Source organism: Cibotium barometz, chromosome 40, assembly GCF_041138505.1.
Source record: "Cibotium barometz isolate CiBa-2024 chromosome 40, ASM4113850v1, whole genome shotgun sequence".
Lineage (NCBI taxonomy): Eukaryota > Viridiplantae > Streptophyta > Polypodiopsida > Cyatheales > Cibotiaceae > Cibotium > Cibotium barometz.
Genome location: NC_141085.1, coordinates 28,286,196 through 28,310,450, shown reverse-complemented (window position 1 = coordinate 28,310,450; position 24,255 = coordinate 28,286,196). Strand labels below are relative to the sequence as shown.

Here is a 24,255-nt window from a genome sequence, read left to right as displayed (position 1 = left end):
GTCGAGGCCCTGTCCATCGTGAATATGCGGAGAATTTGCTGCCAAACCTGCTGAGCCTTCGAGCAATCCCAAAGACAATGTCACTGAGACTCCCGAGGGTGGCTGCGCACCTTGGGCAAGCTGCTCGCCGACCTCCAAGTACCAGCCAAGTCCCAACCACCAAACTCCTGTGTGCCATCAGCCAAAGAAGGAGGGTGATCCCTCCAGGAAAACTGTCCCAAAGCCTCTTCCAAGAGGAAACGTTGTGAGAGTCCCTGTGACTCATGGTAGCAACGGAACGGGAACGGGAACGGGAACGGGAACGAGAACGAAAGCCCCATTAGGGGAATGGGAACGGGCCACAGGGGGAACGGGAACGAGGGGGAACGGTGAGAGGGAACGAGAGAGAAAGAGGGGGAAAAGTGAGTAGCCTTGTTGCCTTGCCTTGGAAAGTAGGAGTCGAAGTCTGAAGAGACTTGAGAGAGGAGCCCACTCGTGACTCAAAGCTGTTAAGCACGCACGCTGCACGGGCCTACAAAGTACGCGGGCACGGGACAACAGGGTATGCCTTTCAAAGATATCCGTAGGTGGCGGGCGACACCAGGTACGCTTTTTCTTTTTTCTCTTGGTCAAAGGTAAAAAATGTTCCCCAAAGGGGGAACGATAGCCAAGCGTTCCATGTGACCGTTCCCCCACGTTCCCCTGGCCGTGCCCATGCCAAATCGTTCCCCCATGTGCGTTCCACTCAGTTTAGGCATCTCAGCCTTGGGGGAACACGTTCCACCGTTCCCAAGGGGTGGAAACAGTGTTCCCTTGCTACTATGCTATGACTGCCAATGTGCTAATGTGTTGCTGCTGTCGGCATAGTTGCAATGAAACACGTTTCATTCCATATGAATGAAACGAAACGTTTCATTGGAATGACACGTGTTTCTTTCATGTTGCCTGGGAAAACCTACGTTTTCTATCCAGAGAGCACGTTTTTCAAAAAAACGTCTACAGGCGACTAGGAAACTGATTGAAGGAGCTCCTGCCTTGCACAAAGTAGCTCTTACCAGCTCCTCCCGCACTTCCGAGGTTCCGTGCCTGCCATCTCTCAGGTTGGTTGTGTTGATTTGTGCTTTTTTCTTCGATTTTGTAAAAAACACACAAATTTTGAAATTTGGGGGTTTTCATGCCAGGGTACATGCCTCGCACTAAGGATGCCATGTGGGCGCATGTCACTCTTGTATCTAAATATGGTTGTTCAGGCACACAAAAGTGGAAATGCAATTTTTGTGCGGTTTTCTCAGGAGGGTCCATAATCCGTGTTAAGGCCCATTTCATAGGTTTAACCGGGGAAGGCATGCAAGCTTGTGCTTGCAAACATCAAAGCCGAGCTTGTGCTTGCAAACAAGAATGGAAAAGATAGCAACTGGCAGGACGCGGTTGTGGGCCAGTGCTTGAGGATATTGGGGCTAGTGAGGATACATGTGATGCATCAAAGAGAACACAGTTGGGTTCAGAGGAAGATGCACAGAGCCAAGCAGGATTTGGGGGTGCTGGTAGTTCCACTCCCACGGCAACACGAACCCCTTTGCCCGTAGCACCCAAAGCCTCTCTAAAGAGAGCAAGCATTCAAGCAAGCACGCAAAAGTAGGCAATTAAAGTTGCAACTAGGGAACTCACTAGGCTTTTCATCCAATGTGCTTTGTCTTTTCACATTGTGTGCACACCACGATGGAAAAAGGCCATGAGGGCAATCAGCCGCATTGGATGTGAGTGGGAGGGACCCTCCTATGAGACCTTGCGCACTAAAGAGCTCAGAAGAGAGCAACAAGCAGCGGAGGTGGAGATGGAGCCATTAAAAGCCACTTGGAGCAAGTATGGTTGCACATTGTTATGTGACGGGTGGTCAGATATACGCAAGAGGAATGTGTACAATATTTTGGTGTCCTCTTGCAAGGGCACTATGTTTTTGCATGCCATTGATGCATCTATGCCTGGGACAGTGGTGACAAGAGCATTTATATGGTCACAAGGCTATCATGGAGATAGGCCCACAAAACATAGTGCAGGTGGTCACTAATAATGGTAGCAACTGTGCCTCTATGGGATGGATTCTAGAGGATGAGTTTCCACAGATTGTATGGACTCCATGTAGATCTTGCCAAGATTAGGTGGATTGCTGACATCTTTGACACTACACGTAGCTTGGTGAAGTTTGTTACCAAGAGGCCCAAGGTCTTGGCAATGTTTTGTGCCAATAGTGACCTTGAGCTTTTGAAGCCCTCACAAACCAGGTTTGCATATATGTTCATTGTGGTTAAGAGGGCAGTGAGAGTCCGACAGGGACTCATGCACACAGTGGATGGTCGAGAGTGGATGAGCTGGGAGGACCATGAGCACCCGAAGGCAGTTGCTTTTGCACGCAGAGGATGCAAGAAGATTGGTGGAAGGAGGCAGAGGCTTTATTGAGCACTCTTCAACCAATCTATAGTGTTCTTCGCATCATTGACATGGAGGGCAACACTCTTGGACTCTTGTACAAGTTCATGAACCGGATTGGAGAGGCTCTTAACCGATGCACTCTCTTGACATATGAGAGGTACTGAACTTCCAACTAGTTGCCTTCTTGTTGTAGCTTGTAAGTTGTATCGTACTATGATCTATCATAGCCTGTAGGAGTGAGCTAATAACTTTGATCATTCATGGCTAATTTTCAGGGTCGAGGACATTCGACGGGTTTGGAATGACCGGTGGGATTGGTTCCATAGACCAATCCGTGCGGTTGCCCACATATTGCACCCTCTATGGCGTAGTGAGGCGTAGTATATTAACGAAGAGTTGGAAAATGGATGGCAAGATTACATTCAGAAATGGACAGGAGGAGACGTGGAGCTCATGAGACACTTGGAGGATGAGCAGCGGCTAGTGTATCGGAATGCCAGCCACGCATTTGGTAGACAGGCTGCATGCATGCGAGAGAGACAGCTTTAGCCAGTCTCATGGTGGGAGAAGTATGGGATTAGTAGCCCTCACTTGGTGAGTACAACTCTAAAAGACAAGTCTGTTATTTACATAATACATTGATCAATGATGATTATACTTAGACTTTAGTACACTGTACTTACAAAGTTTCTGTATTTTAATGGCAGAAACGCCTCGCCATTCGAGTCCTCTCACAGGATTGCAGTTCGGGCAGTTCGGGTCCTGCTGAGAAGAACTGGAGCACATGGGCCCTCTTTCATACAAATAAGAGGAACAGGTTGTCTACTGCTCAGTTGGAGCGGTTCGTGTATTACCATTGCAATCTCTGCCTAATTGAGCAGTCGGGCAATCCGATAGAGCCTCGCCAGGTCAATGTTGATAAAATCGACATTGAGAAGATGAAATCTCATGAGGAGCGCGACATATATGCCATGTTGTATGAGGAGTTGATGGCACCTGCTCATGGCACACGAGCATCTACAGTAGCATTATCAAGAGATGCTAGTACTAGTGCAGCAGCTGAGACGAGTGCGGAAGCTGAGCCAGCATCATCCTCTTCCGAGAGTGACATTGAGTCTACCGAGGAGACTACTGATGAGGACATCGAGGATGTTGAGGATTGAGTGCCCAGGCAGTGCCCACACTCCTTTTTGAGGACTCTAGTCTTTGGGACTATCAAGCTCCTCTAGTTTACTATTTGTCATCATTCATGCATAATTGCATCTATCAGGCTTCAACATGCTTTACTTTGTGTATTTCAGACTTCAGTTTCCTTTTTTTGTATCAGCCCAGGATTCAAACTTTTTGTGATCACTTTGAGTGCCATTATTGAGTAGTTGCCATTATTGATGATGAAATCCAGATCTTGATTCTTGATGTTGCCAGTTTATTTATGCCAATTGGTCAGTGACTCAGTTGGGTGCCACTGTAACTAAGCCACCCAGATTCTTTAGTTTTAGCTTGTAAACATGTTTTAATGTGTAAATGATGCATGTTTAATATTGTTTTGTAGGGAAGGCAACATATTTTTAACATATTATAAACCTATATATAAATTTTGAGGCCTATACCCTCCTTTTTGTATGAAACGTTTATGAAACTTTTGGAAAATGAATGAAATGTTTCTAAAACGTTTATGAAACACGTTTCATGAAACGACTGGCAACTATGGCTGCCGGGGTGCCATCAATCTTTGGCATCTGGATCCTATGGCCTAGCCGCGCTGAATATGCAAAAAAAGGGGGCATCCAGAGTCTCCTCCCGATCAGCGGGATCATGCCAAGTCCACTCTCCCGGGTCCCACTGGAGACGCGTGAGGGGTCGGCACTCCCATATCCATAGCCACCAAGGTCTCTCCCTGGCCACCTTGGGGTCTATGTGCCACTCCTATGCATGAAATCCAATCACCCTCACCCTCTGTAAGGTGCAGCCACTGAAATCCTCCAAGGGGGGCTTGGATCTCTCTAGTCTACCATGGGATCCAATAGAAAAAGTGAGTAAACCATTGCCCTCATCCGCTCCGTGAACTGCCATAACGATATCATGCCTGGTAAACACGCCTAGCTACATTGGGGGAGTCCGGTCTGGGGGATAGGAGTTAGCCACTCTTGAGGAATAGCAGAGTCGGTGTCGATGCTGAGCATGTCTCTACCCCGGATCCCTGCCAAACCTCTCTCCTGAACCTCCGAGGGTAACTGCCTATGTGCAAGCCAATCTCCTAAAGCTCCGGGGAATCTCTGCCTATGTGCAAGCCAATCTCCAAGGGACCTGGCAGGTCCTAAGCTCAATGTGCCCCATGATACATGAGGTCAGGCTCCTAGCATGTGGCCGCTGGGTAAACGGATCAAGATCAATGGCTGCCAAAGACGCTCCTCTGAGGCAACTGGAGCTAGCTGCCTGAGAGCAAGCCTGAGGTGGTCCCAAGCTCGTAGTAAACTCGCTGCAAATTTGTCGTCAAAGGTAGGGCTAAATCCGCGGGCCCGCATCTTTGTGAAGATCCATTTGGTACTCTGCAGCCAAGGGCCCCCTAGACTCGGGGTGCAGGCTGAAATCTGGGCCAAGAGGAAGTCCTACCAAGGCTCGCCCCACCGGGAAGGAGTCCTCTAATAATCAACTTGCCCAGTAGGGTGCGGCTCTGAATTGCAGGGTCAATGATGCCAAGGCCCCCTCTGCGTCACGGCTGAATAATCACTTTCCATGCCACCTTGCTTGGCCCCTGGCAGGCCTCACTGCTGCTGCCGACCCGTATTTTGGATCACCCATTATAACTGACCAATACATGCTCGAGAGAAGGCCCAACAAAAAGTAATGTACCACATGGTGGCAAGGACGACCTGGTTCGCCACCACCACTCTACTAGCTAGGGATAGCCTCGCAGAACTCCAGTACAAAAGCTTCTTTCGAATGCTTAGAAGAAGAGAGGCAAGTTGTTGCTCCAGAGAGAGATCGATGCCCACCTCACATCCAAGATAGTGAACTGGAGTGCCCCTTGGGATCCACTAGAAAGCCTCAACTTGGTGCCAAGTCGGGGCGGGTGCAGAGCCTACCCAAAAACCACGTGACTTGTGCGAGTTGATATGCGCTCCTGATGCGCAGCAAAAGATCTTGATTGCCTCAGCGAATCTCTGGCGATTCCCCACATCTCTTGATAGGTAAGCTGTTGTGTGGTCTGTAAACCTTGAATCCAGTAGCTCCTATAAGTACGGTGGGGGAGACTCAATTCTTGAAGCCTCGTCTCCTGGGCTGAGAGAACTCTGCTCATAGTCTTGGCAACGAATAGGAAAAGATAAGGTCCCAGAGGATAGCCCTGCTGGACCGAGTGGGAAAGGGGGAATCTATTGCCACGGGCTCCTTGAATGAGAACCTAACTATGGTAGGCTGAGTAAAGTCCTAAAACACCACAGATCCACTCCATGGGGAACCCCATCCGGCTCATCGTGCCCTCTAGAAAGCTCCAATCAACCCTATCATAAGCTTTCTCAAAGTCTAGGAGTAGCACTATGAGGTCCTGCCTGCTGCATCCTAGCTGAAGTTGTTGCCTCCCAGAAGATGAAGATGTTGTCCAGAATGCTCCAATCCTGAACAAAGCTTGTATGAGTGTCGTGAATCAAGTTAGGGAGGAAAGGCTGAAGTCTCCTACTAATGGCCTTGGCCAAAATCTTGTAGGCGGTCCCAAAAAGAGTGATGGGTCTATCTAGAAAACTCTCTTGAAGTCGCTGTAGAGAAGCCAGACCCCTCCTCAAACTCCTCTTCTGCTCCCGAAATCCCTCCAATCTCCTTTGGGCTGCCTCTTGTAGGACGCTGCTAATCTCTCCCAGGCCCACATCCAATGTGCACGCAACAGAGCCTGAAATAAAATCCAGTCCCGTCCATATTTTCTCTATCCTACTACAGATCTCGGGGCCCTAAATGAGGCTGTCTGAAATCCTAGAGCTCGCATGCATGTCTTGCCTCCAGGGATCCTCTAAGGACAGAATAACCAAAGCATGATCTGAAAAAGTAGTGCCCGCCAAGATACCAATCATGCCCCCATGGCCGCAAGCCCACTCATCAACATAAAACCTGTCAAGCCTAGAGAGGTTGGGGCCGATGCTCCTGCTATCTGACTGCGAGAAGCTAAGGCACCCAAGGCTGCGCCCAAAGTCTGGAAGATGCCAAGCGTCCTGTTCCCTGAGTGCCAATCTCATCTCCTCCCAGGCATAGTACTTTGCTCGTGAGTATGTGGCCGTGCTAAATGTTCCATGAGACTAACTGCATGTTAATCTCTGAGGGAGGTGGAACTATCGGAACTACCCTCCACTCGAAGAGTCTTGAGCGTGGGTTTAGATGGGAAATAGTCACGGTCCATCCTGAGGTGAAGGCGTGCCAAGTACGCGCATCCTATCCCCCATGTGACGCCACTCTATCCAAGCGTGAGAGTAGGCATACTCCGAGCTCCATCGATCACAATGTAAGTATCTGTAGGAAGGGGAGAGGGGTATTGCGACTGAGATATGCAAGAAAACAAAGAATAGCACCTCCAGGCTGGAGGCCACCACCTCCCCATCTTGGTCTCTATGACCTGAGCCTCCTAGCTCCATCCTACCCAAGGGCCAGAGGTGGGTGAGTATGTTAGTGATGCGAAGATCATGAAGATGGTGAGAAAGCTCAACTGCATGTCCCTAGATGGCGGAAGCCACCAACTCTCCGAGTCCCACTCCGTCCTCGGGGCTGCACTCAAAGGAAACAAGAAAATCGTTGCGCCACTCTGAACTGTAGAAGATCTGGAGTGGTGAAAAACCACACAAATCCGAATGGGGGATACTGTCTCCTCGAAAATATAAACTGTAATCCACAAGTAGCCCCAAGATCCTGGGGAGCCCCCCTTGGGACTCTGGCAAGAAAGCCCTCATCGGGGAAGCGGCAATGGTCACCTCAACTGACTAAGAGGAACGATAAATCAAGCAGTGAACGAAACTCGCTGGCTGTCTCACGCTCCGGGTCAAGGGTTGCTGGAGGGCGACAAGAGTGCTCTGGAGAGGTGAAGGGTGGAGAGAGGGAAGGCTTAGAGGAAGAGGAAGGGGTAAAGGGGGCCGCATCAGGAAGAGTTGGAGGCAAGGATGGTGGAGGAAGAGGAGGGGAGGGGAGGCAGAGGGGGATGGGAAGGGGGAGGGGGAGGGGGAGGGGGAGGGGGAAGGGGGGTGGGGGTGGGGGTGGGGAGGTGTAGAGGAGGGACAAGGGAGCGGGTGGGAATGGGCCTCCGGAGCAGTGGGTGCTGGGAGGTGCATGCCAGGGATCAGTGAGCTTAGAAGGCCTCACTGGAAACTGATAACCGGAGGAGGAATCTTGATGGGGAAGCGGCCGCCAAACTTGTGGGGCCACAGGGACCCTCGCAATGGTAGGAGAGGGCCCATCACCGACTGGTGGGTGCTGCGATAAATGATCGAAACAGTTCTCTAACAAAACCGAATCCTCCTGTACTCTGCCAACCTAGTGCGCGTGGTGATGCTCGGTTCTGGTGGTCGACTGATGATTATGGCACGGCCAACGGTACGCCACTCTGTGGCAGTAGAGTCATCAACGACTGGGTCTGGATGCTCAGCTAAATGAGGGCCTGCCTCCCTCTCTACCCCTTGGTGCGGATTTGAACGGAAACGGCCCCGGCGGGGGGGGGGGGGGGGGGGGGGGGGGGGGGGGGTTTGAAAAACCACCGGAGGCGGTCTACTCGACTGACGTCGAGGGAAAGCTTTGGTAAGGTGTCCCATCTGCCTGCAAATGAAGCATTGACCGGGAAGGCCTATGTACTCCACACGCTGAATGATGGGGTCTCCCCGAAGGCAAGGAATGGATATGACATGGGGCATTGCTTTTGGTGAGGCGATACAGATGCGGAGGGATGGAATCCCGGCTGCCCGTGCAAGGGACGATGCGGCAGTGGGAATCACTCTCCCAATGGCTCCACCGATCACCAGGAGAAGAGGAAGGTATTCCTTCCTAAGGCCTAGGAAGTAGACACTATCCACAGGAAAGCCTGAAACTCCAATAAGAGGGTCCGATGTCGTGCTGCCACCGCACAAAGAAGGCCTGGGCCGTACGCAATGCAATGGGGCTCAGCTGCATGACAAGATCAGATGCCGCTGGCGAGTTGAACTCAACCTAGTAGTAGCCACGCCCCAGAGGATGAATGTCTGTGATCTTTGCAAGTCCACCTAGGAGGCTAGCTTGAAGAAGATCTCTGAGTTGTCCGCACGCGGGGCGGCTACCGACAATCTTGCATGCCAGAGTGGAGGCCTCTAGGGATGCAACAGTCGTAGCAAGAAGCAAGTCCGCTTCAGAAAAAGAAAGGCAGGTAACGGCGGCCTCGGTCGGGGGAGACGGAGTGGCTGCCATGGAGTCCTTTTGGGGGCGAAAGCCAAAAGAGGCCGAAACTTGCTGCAAATAGAGAACATCCCACAAGCTGAGGGCGCTGCCGAAGGAACAAGGAGGAGACGAAGGAAGAGAAATGGAAGGACACAAGGCACAAGCGGGGGGTTGGCAGGGGGGAGAGCAGGGAGATGTTGATGGGAGGAGAGAAGGGGGAAGAGGGAGGGTGCACGAAGAAAGAGGGAAGGGAGGGGAGGAAAAAAATGGGCAGGAGGAGGAACGGGTGGGCGCACAGGCAGCGAAAGAAGGGGCGGGCGGGTGCACAGGCAGCGAAAGAAGGGGCGGGCGGGTGCAGGGAAAGCAGTGTGTGGGGGGGGGGGCAGCAAAAAACAGTGAAGGAAGGAGAGGGCAGGCGCAGGAAAAGCAGCGAATACGGGCAGGGCAGGGGACAGGCGGGGGCGCAGGCAGCGCGCGGGGGGGGGGGGGGGGGGGGGGGTGTTGGGGCAGCAAAAAACAGTGAAGGAAGGAGAGGGCAGGCGCAGGAAAAGCAGCGAAGACAGGCAGGGGTGCAGGCAGCGTGCAGAGCGGGGGGGGGGGGGGGGGGGGGGGGTTGTGCGCAGCTTGCTCACCACTCAGGGTTGTTGTGTGCTACTTCCTGCCAGATACATTTGCCTCCGCCTTTTCTGTCAACTAGACCAGAGTACCATACCATGAAGTTGGTATCAGGTGCCTCTTTACACACTAAGCAAGATGATGCAGGAGGAATAGGATAACCAACAACAGGAGCTGTTCCACAGTGGATTTCTGAGCCATTCTTTCTTTGTTGCCCCAATCTTGAACATGTTCTCGTCTTGAAAACAAGATACTAGAAATGTTCCATTTTTGGCTATTATTTTTCACAAATTTCAAATATGTTTCCCTGATCGACGAGCAACCGACACTTTCTTCAATGGAGGATCAAACTTTCTTATTTTGCAGCAAGTGAAGTTGTATGGTTGAGATGCAATGTGGAACGATGCAATGATACTAGGACACTATCATCATCATGTAAGAGCCAAAACAAAGCACCATAAACTTACCCTTTCACCATCTAGATGGACGATATTATAACGTCTCTCATTATAGTTGTCAGAGTCTTCATCCAAATTAGCATTTCTCAGCACATGCTGTTGCAGAAAGCAACCACTGGCATATAACCACTGTCCTCCCTCCACTTGCCGGCAGTTCGGGCATTGCATGGCTCCCTTTGCATTGAAAGCAGAACCAATACAATCTGAAAACCAATAAAACCTTGTGAGTTATACAGGAAGACACCAACTAGAGGGAGATGCAACCAAATAAGGAAAACAACAAAAACAAAATCAAAATGTCAGCTTAAAGAACGAAGCCAAAACAAGTCGCAAAGCTTTTGAACCACAAGATAGGTGTTAGCTTTTCAGCCAAGAAAAACACCCCCCACCACATATCACCCCACAACGAGCAGAATCATTTCTATTCTCTCTACAGATGGAGGGTTCACCATCTACACCCTTGAAAGAAGAGATACGCAGACACCTTAGTAGCACCATGGCACACAGTGTGAATGAGCTCTAGCTTGGAAGTATGTGGCCAAAACATCAGGGGCTGTTCATTTTTATTAGGTTCAGGAGATGCTACAGGCATCTTGTGTTATGATGTTGTTTACACATTGTACAAATTTGGTCTTCATGTCGATTCTGACCCTCACAGAGGATATGGACAAGATGCACAAATCTCTCGCATCCACCATGTGACATTCAAAAGCTTACCCCTCCTATGTTTCATTTCATTTTCACCTCTTGTCATGATAGCTTTAGGGGTTTGCTTTAGGCATCTTTGCTTTTTGCAAATTGCATAACTTTTCATATGCCATTGGGGCTCCCGCAAACTTAACAAACGTGAATATACAGGAGGGTCTAAGGACAGAATTGGAGCAGCAAAAGGCTGCCAGTGATAAGTTGCAGGGAAGAACTGCAAACCACCAAGAAAGATTGGGTGGAGGTGGTGAAGAAGCACAAACCTCCACAGAGCAGCATACATCAGACTCTCAAGGAGGAGAAATGCACAAAGGATAGAGCCCTCCATGTGTGAGTGCGGGGGCTACAGGTAGGGGCTTCCCCCAAGGCAGATGCCATGACACTTCGCCAGATGATACAAGTGTATGGGACTGCCACCCCTCCCAATGAACTCAAGTCGGTCTCTAGCACCGATGCATAGAGTTTGGTCAGTGTGTAGCCAATCGTGATCATCTTGTAATTATTAGGGTCAAGCGGATTCGCAGACAGATAGGGATACAAAGCCTTAGAACAAGAAGGCTTTCAGAGGAGCTACTCTACCGCTGACCACAGCTTCACCCTCCAGTAGGCATGGATACTTAAAAACCAGCAATTTCTCATTAGGCCAATGCCTCAATTTATAGCTTTTACATCCACAAGGTGCCAAGCACCCATTCCCACTGATTTCTTCTTGATTTGTGCCACCTCCCCTACATCTGGGGACACCTTTTCCTAGAATCTTTCCACACCCCTATATTCACTCATGCCACCCTTCATTCTCTCATTCAGTAGATTCTTCTCACCTTTTCACTGCTACCCACTCAATTACAGACTCCCTTTTACAGTCTCTAGCTAAGGGCTAGTTCCCACACACACCCCATTCACTTGCATATTTCAACACATGGAACCGCAAGGTGGCTTGGCGGTAGACCGCCGCGTGCAGATAAAAGAAGCGATGGCGGATGTGTGGAGTATGGTGGTGAGCTGTGATGTGAGGGTGGTTAGGGGGACAGTAGGTTCCACATCCTGGAGTTGGCGGTAGATGTGGTTGGAGTAAACAAGGTCAAGCTCATGATCAAAGAGGACCTGAGTGTAATGTGAGATGGGAGGTGGTGGTGGAGGGACGGGTGGTGTGTAGGTAAGAGTGAAAGAGAGGTAGGCATGGTCAGCTTCAAAAGGGGGTGGCGGGATGGAGAAGTCGGGGAGAAAGTGTGCCAAAGTCGGAGTTCCCATAAGGTAGTCCATGGTGCTAGTACCTCCCGAGTGAGGGAAGGAGGTGAGGGCACCGGAGGAGGGCCATCGGGACATCCCCTTATAGATAACGAGACCATGTGGAGCTCCCAGCTCTAAGAAATATCTCCCATACACTGTGACCTCCTCACGGTCCTGTGATGATCGCTGCAACCCTATGTCAGTGATATCCAGCTTCTATAGTCTGATAGGGTCATCTAGATCGAGTAGTGGGAACTGCTAAGTTCCCATCCTGGCGTTGAAATCCCCGAGCAGGAGGACTTCCCTGTCCAACAAAAGCTTTGAAAACCATAACACCATTTGAGGCTTGGTATAGCCGAAAGCCAAAAGTGGATTATATGCGTACATTTGGGTGTTTGGCATATGCACATGTGCTAGAACAACTCCGAACAAAGCTAGATGATAAAGCAATGAAATGCATTTTTGTGGGCTACAGCAATGAGAGCAAAGGATACCGTCTTTATAATCCAACAACACGCAGGATTTTTGTCAGTAGAGATGTGGTATTTGCTGAAAATTGAGTACAGCCCATGTACAGCTTGTATAAAAGTCATGATACAGGCATACAGGACATGTTTGATGGACTATTACCCATTGCAATTAGGAGGGATTCAAATCAGCCAGCCCCTACACAAGAAAATCCTCATGTAGAACATGTGGAACAGCCAACAATTCAGCCCCCTTCTATGGAAGAAGTAGAAGATCTTGTCAGAGCAAACAGCCATAGACACAGCCAAGTCGGTGCCAAGATGGTTGCTGAAAACTTTGCAAGAAAGCAAACTTGCAGCTCCACTCACAGGTAGAACAAGGGCTAGTTCCAGCCATGCTTTCAATATGCATCATGGGGAGTCTGCATTAGCTATGGGTGGTCTCTTTGATTCAGAAGAGCCGCCTTCTTATGAAGAAGCACATGAGAATGAGCACTGGGTGCAAGCCATGCAAGATGAAATCTCTTCTATCCTGAAGAACAATACTTGGGATCTTATGGACTTGCCAAAAGGCAAGCATGTCATTGGAACAAAGTGGGTGTACAAAGTCAAAAGGAAGTCTGATGGTACTATTTACAGGTACAAATCAAGACTTGTGGCTAAAGGCTTGGCTAAAGGCTTATCTCAAAAAAAGGGAATAGATTATGGGGAGACTTTTTCTTCTACTTCGAGAATGACTATAATAAGATCAATGATTGCATTGGCTGCACATAAAGGATGGAAAATCCATCAATTGGACATCAAAACTGCATTCTTAAATGGGGATTTATAGGAGAGTATATGTAAATCAGCCCATTGGTTTTGTAGTTCCTGGTGAGGAACATAAAGTATGCAGGTTACACAAAGCATTGTATGGGTTAAAGCAAGCTCCAAGAGCTTGGTATGATAAAACACATGCTCATCTAACTAGCCAAGGTTATGCGAATAGTCCAGCTGAAAGCACATTGTATGTGAAGAAAACCGGTGCCGATATTCTTAGTCATCTTGTATGTAGATAACATGCTCTTAACAGGGACTAGCAAAGTACAAATTTCAGATTTCAAAGCTGATTTGAAAGCTGAATTTGATATGTCAGATTTGGGGCCTTTACACTACTATCTCGGCATACATTTTGTGCATACAGATTATGGCATTGTTATGCAGCAAACTAAGTACATAAAAAGTTTGCTAAAAAGGTTTCACATGGATGAATGTAAGCCCGTTTCTACTCCAGTAGAACCAGGTGTACGGCTTACTATGCATGATATTGGAGAGCCTTTTGAGGCCGGCATTTACAGCCAGGCAGTGGGATGCCTCATTAACTTGTGTAACACGAGGCCTAACATATCTTTTGGGGTGTCTTTGTTGAGCAAATTCATGCACAGCCCAGGCACAAAGCATTGGCAAGCAGTCAAACGCATTTTTCGTTATCTTCAGGGTACCCTAGATCTTGGTTTTTTCTATCCCCGGGGGGGCAACTTATAGCTTTATGCATACAGTGATTTAGATTGGGCTGGTGATTATGATACCAGGCAATCCACCACTGGGAATTGTTTTTTTCTTGGCAGTTCATGCATATTTTGGTTGAGCAACAAGAAACCACATCTAGTTGCGAGGCTGAGTACAGGGCAGTCTTCACAGCAATAGTAGATTGTGTATGGTTGAGGAGATTATTGGCTGATCTTCGTGAGTGTCAGCAAACACCCACCACCATTCTCACTGATAGCGAGAGTGCTATGGCCATGGCACGAAATCCTGTATTTCATGCACGTACCAAGCACATTGAGATTCATTATCACTATGTCAGAGAGAGGTTACATGCACGGAAGATCAGTTTATCTTATTGCCCTACACAGGATAATGTTGCAGATCTATTCACAAAGGCTTTACCTCGAGAGAAGTTTGAAGCTTTCTGCAAAGCTTTGGGCTTACTCTCATACAGAGAGTGATCTGCTACCTTGTACAGGTTCACACTTTCACTACAGGGGAGATTTGTAGACATATGCTCACTTATGGTAGTGCTATGTGTGAACAGGGCTTAACCAAGGGCACTTTTTCCCATGTGGTTTTTTCCACACTCTATCCATATAACTTTTGTACTTCTATATTATATGGATGTGACACACATGCAAGGGTTGACTTGCATTTTGTGGTCACCACACATTTGGTGTTTGGCTCCCTCTCTCTCTCTCTCGTGTGTGAGCTTTTTCTCCCTACACCTAACCCTAATCTGCAAGATGCATTTGCTGTGTGTGAGTGTGTGAGTCCACCAACACACTTTTCCCAAATCCTAACTGTTCTCTAGTTTAGCCAAAGATACATCTTATGAAGACATAGTGACAATGCTCATTGAAGAAGACAGAAGGCTCAAAAAGCAGAGTGACAACATCATTGATCTTGACAGAGCTTTGGTAAGCAAATGGAAAGACAAGAAGGGAAGTGAGATCAGGTGTCATTATTGCAAAAGACTTGGGCACACGGAAGCTCAATGCTTCAAGAAGATGGAACAGGAACATGCGAAGCATCATACACACTTGACAGCTTGAAGAAAATGAAAAAGAAGAACAGGTGGACCAGGAGATAGTAGCCATTGCAAAAGTACAGGTGGGCCCTCCGTGTGCGAGTGCGGGGGCTACAGGCGGGGGCTTCCCCCAAGGAGGATGCCATGATGCTTTGCCAGATGCTAGGAGTGGATGGGATCGCCCCTCCCTTTGCAGATACATGGAGGGCAGGCAAGGATATGACACGAGAGCGGCCCCTCATCATTAGATTCCCTGATGGCACCAACAGACAGGCCTTCTTAGATAGGCGGGCTGCCCTCAAGGGCACATAGGTGTACATGGGAGATGATCTCACTCCAGCACAGGTGGCACACCGGCATGAGGTGATGGTGACAGTTCATGAGGCCAGCAGAGCAGGCAAGTGGGCTATCTACAGAGATGGTAGGGTCATTATCACTGAGCGCCATCCCAACTAGGGATGCAGGGTCTATGAGACCAAACACCCGAGGTTAGCAGTATGGAACTGCAATGGCATGCTGTGGTTGAATCCAGGAGGCTTGAGTGAGATTCTCACAGGTAGGGATGTCATTTTTTATACAAAGACTCATCGGAGCCCTGAGAGGGGATTACCATACATAGCCGGGTATGAGTGGGAGTCAGCTTTCCGAGGCGAGACCCGCACATCATCAGGAGTACGTGGCTCTGGAGGGGTAGCTATCCTTTTTAGATCCCATCTTCGATAGATTCTCAGCATCGTCTGGAAGGATCAGGATGCACGGTATCTTTGGGTGCGGCTACAGCTTAGAAATGACAGAGTCATCCACATTGCTGTGTGTTATTTTGCACCATGCCACTCCCCTTACACAGCACAGCATGGCAAGTCACTGTACTTACCATTATATGGGGATATCATGGAGTTCTCATCACAGCTGGCCTGTTCAACACGTGAGTTGCACACATTATAGCTTCCATCCAAAAATTGTGAGGCAACTTTTGTGCTTCACCATGTATCTTGCCATCTCCATGAGAGATCTGTTTTTCCTCTTAGCTACACCATTCTGTTGCGGTGTATAAGGCACAGTACATTGGTGTTTGATGCCCTTTTGAAGCATATAATCCTTGAATGCATTTGACATGTATTCTCCACCTCTATCTGAGCCGAGTGTTTGGACTTTGACAGCCCCATGGCGGAGATACTTGATCTAAGGAGAGGGCAACACTTCAACTGATCAGCATACATGGATCTACCTGATACAGTCCAAAGAGGGTGGGTGATAGCGGGCATCCCTGCTTCACCCCTATCGTGCTAGTCACCCTATCACGATGACCATGCCTCTCTGCCCATCGGCTCAGCTCTGACTCCAATATAGAGCCATATAGTTTGGCCAAGTAATGACCAATCATGATCATCCTGTAGTTGCCTGGTACCACGGGGTCCCCACTCTTAAAGAGTGGTACAATGATATGCTCTGTCCAGCTTGTCGGGAAACCCTCACAAATGGCACGATTAAACAAATGTACGATGAGCGGAGCCAAAGTGTCTCGTGCATATGAGAAGTGCTCTCCAACTAGCCCATCATGATCTTGTGCCTTTCCATTCTATAACCTGTCTATCACATCTAGCACCATCCGCATAGTAAAAAGGGTGCTGCTATAGCTGGTCTAGCTCCTAGTGGAGGGGGAGTGGGGGGCTGTCCTGGTGCATCATATAGCTCTCTAGCATAAGTATGCCATGCCTCAGGTGCAATAATCGGAGTACCAGGCTGTCTCTCCTGAAAAATCTTCCATGCCCTCTTGTTGTCCTTCCCCAGGAAGAGTTGGTAGATCTCCTCCTCTAGCTTAGCCAGATAGGCTCGTTTCTTCCTCCACACAAGGCACCGAAAGATCATCCTAGCCTGTCTATGCATGTGAGACCCAATGGCAATCTCACACTGTGGCTGTGCTCGTGTCTCACGACACTCATCATCATACCAACTGTTCTGTGGGGTAGTGCTACGGGGGTGGGTGGAAGGGATCGTAGTGTAGGGAAACGCATATGAGGCGGATGCATGTAGTACACCTGCCAATCCTCTCGTGATCTCGTCTAGAGGGCTATGCGGGTCTAAAGCGAACAAGCCATCAGATACTGCATCTCGGTAAACCCCAACTGTCTCACATGTAAACTGATATCTCGGGTACCTAGGTAGATGAGTGGCTGGCCCATCTCTTGGGGATCTACCTACTAGTGTGAAACTCAGGTATGCATGATCGGCTGCTATGCCAATGGGCCTATTGGAAATCGTGAAACCCCACACATCCGGTATCAATGAAGGAGATCCCATCAAGTAGTCCACTGTGCTCGCTCCCCCTTTAGAGTTCTAGTGTGTGAGAGCATTTGATCCTTGCCATCTCGATAAGCCCTTGTATATGACCAACCCATGTGCACTCCCGAGTGTGAGAAAATGCCTGCCATAATCTGTAATCTCCCCCTCATCCTGTGCTAATCTCTGCAACCCTACATCTTCTACCGTGATCTCCCGGTACATAGCCTCTTGAGTATCATACAGCTCTGTCTGCTCTGTGCATGTACGTGCATTAAAGTGTCCCAATAGTAATATGTCTCCCATGTTGGAAAACCTCATGATATCATCATATAGTGGTATATAGGGCGACTCTCCTGATGGTGCGAACCTGGAGTGGGCTGGGGGAAAGTAGCATACCGCCACATATAGCTCACGGAGCCCCTCTCTGCATATTCGGACCCCACATGTACCTCGCATCTGCATCTCTATGTACCACATGTATTTTGTCACGAAGCTCCTCCCTATAAAGTATTGCCACTCCTCCAGCAGACACTAAATGTGTGGTGACCACAAAATGCAAGTCAACCCTTGCATGTGTGTCACATACATATAATATAGAAGTACAAAAGTTATATGGATAGAGTGTCCTTTCACACTTGATATCCAAGGGAAAAAACCACATGGAAAAAAGTGCCCTTGGTTAAGCCCTGTTCACACACAGCACTACCATAAGTGAGCATATGCCTACAAAGTGTGATACCTTTTGTATGCTCTTGAGAAGCACGGCAACTTTGTCATCATCTTCAACTACCACCCCAAGACTAGAGAGTTGTTGAGTGACAGACCCAATATTGCCTGAATGTTCATCAAGGTCATTACTTTCATTCATCTTTAAATCAAAGAATTTTTGCTTTAAGAATGCTTTTGAATTCACAATTTTATTTCCGAATAAGCTTTCCATTTTATGCATACATCCTTCGCAAGCTTTTTAAGATCAAGATGATGTATAAGACTGTCCGCAAGGCTCAACCCAATGAGAGCAGTTGCCGGGTCATTTTCGTCCTCCCAAAGATGAATCTTTTCAGCACCTTCCTCAGGTCCAAGCTTCTTGTCCACTCCCTTGACGATGTTCCACAGCCCACCCCTCATAAACAAAGTAGTTGCATATCCCTTGATTCTAGGAATTGCACAGAAATCCGCCTGTCTTATGGGCTGCACACCATGGACACATTGAGATTTATACTTCCAAGTGAGTGAAAAACACCATCTTGTTGAGGAGGTTGTGTGTCTGTCTCAAGAGCATGTGAGGACGATACATAGTAGTCTAGGAGTGGATTTGATTACTTGCCCTAGGGTTAGACTAGACTGAACTTTTAGTCGGTCAAATTTGGACCTATCTGATGAAATGCTTTGTGGATAAGAAAGGTCTTATGTAGTCCCATAGATTCAATAAGTTGCATCTTGATCAGACAGCTGAGGGAACTGGTTGGCGTGACAAATATATTACTAGAAATGTGTATTAGGCATTAGTATTAGTTTGGTGACAATAATTGTCAGATATAGACTATGGTTTACAGTTTATAACATAAACGTTGGATTAAATGCCACACATCATGATCTTGGTGCTAGTTAGGGCTATAGACATACAGGCCCTTACTTTTATGTAATATATACTTTTATCTTCTCAAGATATAGTCATGGGTTTGTGTGCTTGGCATGTATGTGTACTTCTTTCATTCTATACCTATGCATTCTGTGTCTCAACAGAGGTAACCTTATCTACCATTCGGTATCAAAGTAGGTTACCCTAGCTTATAGGCATGTGCAATCACTTCTAGCAATTTAGGGTTTGCAACCCAAAAAAAAAAAACAAAAATTAGGATTTACTGATTTTTTAAGGTTTGTTGATGCTAGGATCAGGATGTTTTAGGGTTTGTGCCCCATTTTAGGGTTTCTTCGTTTTAGGGTTTATGCCTCGTTTTGGGGTTTCTGAATTTTAGATTTTTTGCCCAGTTTTAGGGTTTTTTGAATTCTTATGGTTTCCTGCCTTGTTAGCACAGTTGCATTTTTATCATTTCCTACCTTGTTAGCACATTTGCTAGAGCCCTAAATCAGCCATACCTATTTGATGTATACCTGCAGCAGCAGCTACGGTTAGGCTTGAAAGCAGCAGTTACGGTTAGGCTTGACATCCTAAATCCACTTCAGTTTGCACCAAAAACAGTTCTCAGCCTCTACTCTCTGGAGCTTTCAGTCGATTTGTGTGTGTGCACTTCCTTCATTATGTACCTGCACATCATGTATCTCACACGAGCTATGTCCTATTTCCATTGGTGGATCAGTTTCTATTCCTGCTCCTGTGACAGAACATATTTCTGCATCAACCATCTCCAATTTGGGGAAAGCATCTTCTGGAGATTCACAACCCGAGAATAGTGTCCTCTGTTTGTTGTCCAGCACTCACTGAAGTGCTCATATAGTCCGCACAAGCATGCTACCACTCTGAAGTCCTTGGCACCCTGAATTTTGTGACCTCTCTCAATCTCTCTTTGAGAGGACGTGCAGCTCCTATCACCTTTAATGAGTTGGCGGACTCTTGCTTGGTATTGATGAGGTCATGGAGGATAGATAGTTGGTGTCTACCACTCTGAACTCTGAGAGGAGGTGCAGCTCCTATTACCTTTGATGAGTTGGTGGGACTCTTGCTTCAAGAGGAGCAAACAAGGACAAATCAGTTGGCCTCTCATGGTGGTTCAGAATAAGCTTTTGTGGCTAAAGACAAAGACAAAGGCAAAGGCAAATATTCAGCCTCCGATCCTAGTGGCAAGAAGTACACTAAGGCTGAGAAACAGGATATGGGTCCAAGAAGGCACCCAAGAAGAAGGGAAAATGCCGTTATAGCCACAAACCAGGTCACTACATTAATGAATGAAAGAGAAGGCTTGCAAATGAGAAGAAGAAAGACTAAAGTATGTGGTGTTAGATGCCTTAGAATCCGAGAATGCAAGTCAGTGCAGGCATGCTAATCTTGTCATGACAAAGGATAAGCAAGATTGGACATGCTTGATAAGTTGATTGTAGAGGAGATGGATGACTTTCCCAATGTCATCTCTAATTCCACCTAGGACATGCCTCTTAGTGCTTCTACACAGCCCTTGACTTGGTGCATTCGCAGTGGTGCCACCAGGCACATAACATCCAAGAGAGATGTATTCAATTACTTTGAGCCCGTTGCAGATGATCGAAGTGTATCATGTGTGCAGAATTTAACAAATCAACGGCATCGGAGAACTTAACAAATCAACGGCATCGGTTGCGCGCCCTTGATTCTACCATGGTAAGGAAAGTTGTATAAAAGATGTGCTATGTTCCAAGCATCAAAGAACTTGATTTATGCCTACAATAGCAAAGTAAGGTTTGGTGGTTGAATTCCAAGATGAGAATGCTTGGTCAAAGATCCTGCTAATGCATATTAGATTGTAGTAGCAACTGAAACACTGCATAATGGCTTATATAGGTTGGACAGCTATGAGAAGCCATATACTCATGCATACTATGAAAACTACAGCCATGCACTCGGCTGAATTATGGCATGACAGATTTGGGCATGTAAACTTTGGCAATTTAATGCTTTGCAAAAGCATTATATGGTTCAAAGTATGCCTCCCTTGGAGCCTCCAGTTGGTCATGTATATTGGGCAAAATGCGTAAATAACCATTCCCAAGAGATGGTTCCGTTAAAGCTACAGCTCATACATAGTGATGTATGTGGTCCCATGCGGACTCGATCTTTGGAGGGTTGCCTATATTTTGTCACATTGATTGATGATTACTCTAGGTTCATTTGGATTTACCCTATGAAAGGAAAATCTAAGGTTGAGAATTGAGAAATGAATAGAGTGCAATGCCGCCCAGACAAGGGGAGGGTGAATACATATCCAATGCTTTCAAAGATTTCTTGCAGAGTAAGGGGATTAAGCTTCAGTGTATGGTGCCATACACACCTCTACAAAACGGTGTGGCAAAAAGCAAGAATAGAACTTTGATGGAGATGGGTAGATGTATGATCAAAAGGCCAAGGATTGCCACACAAGTTTTTTTTTCCTCGAAAAAGAGACTTCAATTAAGTATGGAAAAATTTTACAACAAAAAGGGAGATTTCAGACCAAGCAAGGGGGAAATCTCAACCAATAGGGTGCCTTGTGCTCCATATGAGAGAGTGAAAAAAATGCCATGATCCCATTCTCTCATAAATTGGTCACGTTTTCTCTCTGCAGCCCTCGAAGATCCCTAAATCCTGGCCCAACTGGCCATGAGTATGTGGATAACATCACACCAGATCCTGCAAATGCACTAGGTATTATAAACCAAAGTGCCCTCCATGGCCTCAATGCACATAGCCTTCCAGATGTGACAGGTTGTGATGCTAGCAATAATCTCCCATGCAGTGCCTAACCTCTATGCTGGAGGTATGTAGCCCGACTCTGACATGTCCTGAGGATGACACCGCCAACCCACTCCCTGGGTAACCCACATGATTACATCTCTGTCGTTCCCTTCAAACATGATTTGCGGGCCTGACTGTGTTAACCAAACAATAGCACCAAAACAAATATAGGCATCTCTCCTCATCCTTTCAAAAAGGTGTGCTATTGCAATCGAGATCCTCTATGCCTCCCTGCACTCCCATAAGCAATGGTAAACTGTCTCTGAAGCTTATGCACATCTTGGACAAGCTGGGCTAGTGCCAATGACCGATCTCCACTAGTGGTTGGTAGCAACTCCACCATGTAGAGAAAGCCAAATAAAAGAGGAAATCTTCATTTCACACTGTACGAGTGCCACAACATCCGCCAAAAAGCTCCTTGAATGTCAAGGGTGATCCCATAAGCCTCCCAATGCGGTCTAGAAGTAGGGACTCTCTGGATTTGTCCCAGAACCAAGTGTCTAGTGTTCGGCATAGTGTAGCTGAAGAAGGGCATGCTTTTCATGGGGTTAAAAGCATCCCTCCACTCCCACTCACCAGGCTCCCAGTGCAAGTATCTAATAGGACACCCATATAACCAGAGGCTCTAAGAGTCCGTAATCATCCCTTGAGTTGGATCAATATAGATGTGCTTTCTTTCCTTGCCCACCACTCTCACTGGCCAGACCACTAGACCCTCAATGATATCCTGCTCAAGACTTCTCTCCAAGAGCCATCTATCTTGAATGGAATAAAGACCAATACATCATCCTCACCCAAAGTGGGAACGCACAAGACCTGAATAGGTACCCCTTTTCCTCAGAATACTACAAACCATAAGTGATGAGGCCCTTCCACAAAGTTCCCTATGATCCAATGGTTAGGTATGGCTGCATTCGTCTGCATAATCCTCTAACTAGTCCAATGGGCTCCCTATAAGCCTCCTCAACTGACCATGGAGGAATATGAACCAAGAAGCTCCTCATACAATGCTAGGCTCAGAAGAGATCTCACCAAGGGTGAACAAGGTGGTCACTACTCCGCATCCGAGAAGATAAAATGTGGGCTGTAAATCCAATCATCTCCCCTAATTGGAATGCACCTCATATTCTGTGGCAGAACGTCCTTCCAAGGCTAAGTGCCGGGAAGAAATCCCCTAGCTATGAGCTTACATAGTAAACCCTTACACTACACCTCCAGGTCAATGATGTTCAATCCTCCCTCTTGCTTAGGCATAATAATGGTATCCCAAACCACTCACCCTAGTGTGTATAGTGCCATCTAGTACTAACCAAAGGAAGTTCCAAATACGCTAACGAAGCTGACCAATGCATCCCTTATGAAACACCCAGCACGACATGACAAACCAACCTAGCACGACGTGACAAACCAAGCAGTCGCCAGTACCTCTTGGTTAGCTACCAAGGCTCTAGAGGCCAAATCAATCTTCCTACTACTCCAATGCTAAAGTTTTCTTTTAATGCTCATGAGCACAGGGGCAAACTGTTGTGTAGGCGAGATGTCAATGCCAACCTAATAGCCAAGATATCTGGTAGTGCATCCTCTCTCATTCCACATAAACCCCACATCCAAAGCCCAATCTATCCACAGAGAGTCACTAAGCCAAAATCCCGCTAATTTGTGCCAAGGCCCCTACTGCCAAACAACATCTCCAAAGCATTCCGGAAAGCACGAAGGCATGCGTGCAAAGCCTCCAAAAACATAGCAGTATCATCTGCTAACTCAGAGTCCAGTAACTCGTCTGTGCGAAGAGGCAGCCTGAGGCCTGAGACCCCTGGGGTAACTCTCAAAAACCTGCTCATAGCCTGAAGTGGAGCTAAGGGACAGCCCTGCCTAACGGAGTGGGAGATCTGAAAGTGCTCACCACGCCCCTCGCAAACTAAAACTATGTTGTGGGTTTCCCTATACATGCATGAGACCCCTCTGATCCACTCCTAGGAGAAACCCATCTGTGCCATCATGCCTTCCAAGAAGTCCCAAAACACTCTGTCATAAGCTTTTTCAAAGTCTAGCAAAAGAATGGCAAGGGGTTGTTGGCTAGATTTAACGAACTCCACACCTTCCCAGAATGAAAAGATGTTATCAAAAATACTCCTTCATTGGAGGAACCATTTTGTGTCTCATGAATAACTCTTTAAAGAACAAGCTGAAGCCTCATACTTGTTGCCTTTGCTAAGATTTTGTAAGCAGAACCAGGCCTCCACTATCTAATATTAGTCTTGTCCCCACCTTTCAGGACAAGGTGAATGTCACCAAGTCCCTTCACCAGTCTTGACCAATGTTTCACACACTGAGAAGAACCAAGGTGCGAACGGGGATTTTCCACAAACGAAAGCTGAAGCATTTACTGGCAAAGTTTGGCCTGAAAGATGGCTACAGAGCATGGGCAACATGGGATTTTATTCATCAAAGTGACTTATAAGGTTTGTAAGTTAGTGTGTTCACACGTCATTAAAACCGGGTTGGGTTTATTATTATTTTGGGCATGTATATGTGGTCAAAAGGAGGCGCCTAGAGAAAACTTGGGCTACAAGCCTCGGAAAAGCATATAGTTGATATTTTGGGCAAGTTCAGCTATTTTGGTCAGAAAGGGAAAGCACAACTATTATAGAGCTGGTCGACTCTATTAAAGCAAGGCAGGGGGTTGTTTTTATCATCATGCGCTTGCAGCTCATCTAGCCAACT

The 24,255-nt window shown here is 47.4% G+C and overlaps 1 protein-coding gene across 2 annotated transcripts in view; it reads right to left on the bottom strand.

Moving 5' to 3' along the window:
- LOC147615379 (uncharacterized) overlaps positions 1-24,255 on the bottom strand; it is a 102,350-nt gene that overhangs the window by 5,585 nt on the left and 72,510 nt on the right. For both annotated transcript variants that reach the window (XM_086779469.1, XM_086779468.1), the window contains exon 3: positions 9,870-10,063. In XM_086779469.1, the coding sequence (XP_086635595.1) occupies positions 9,870-10,063 (194 nt within the window). The remainder of the gene's footprint in view (positions 1-9,869; positions 10,064-24,255) is intronic.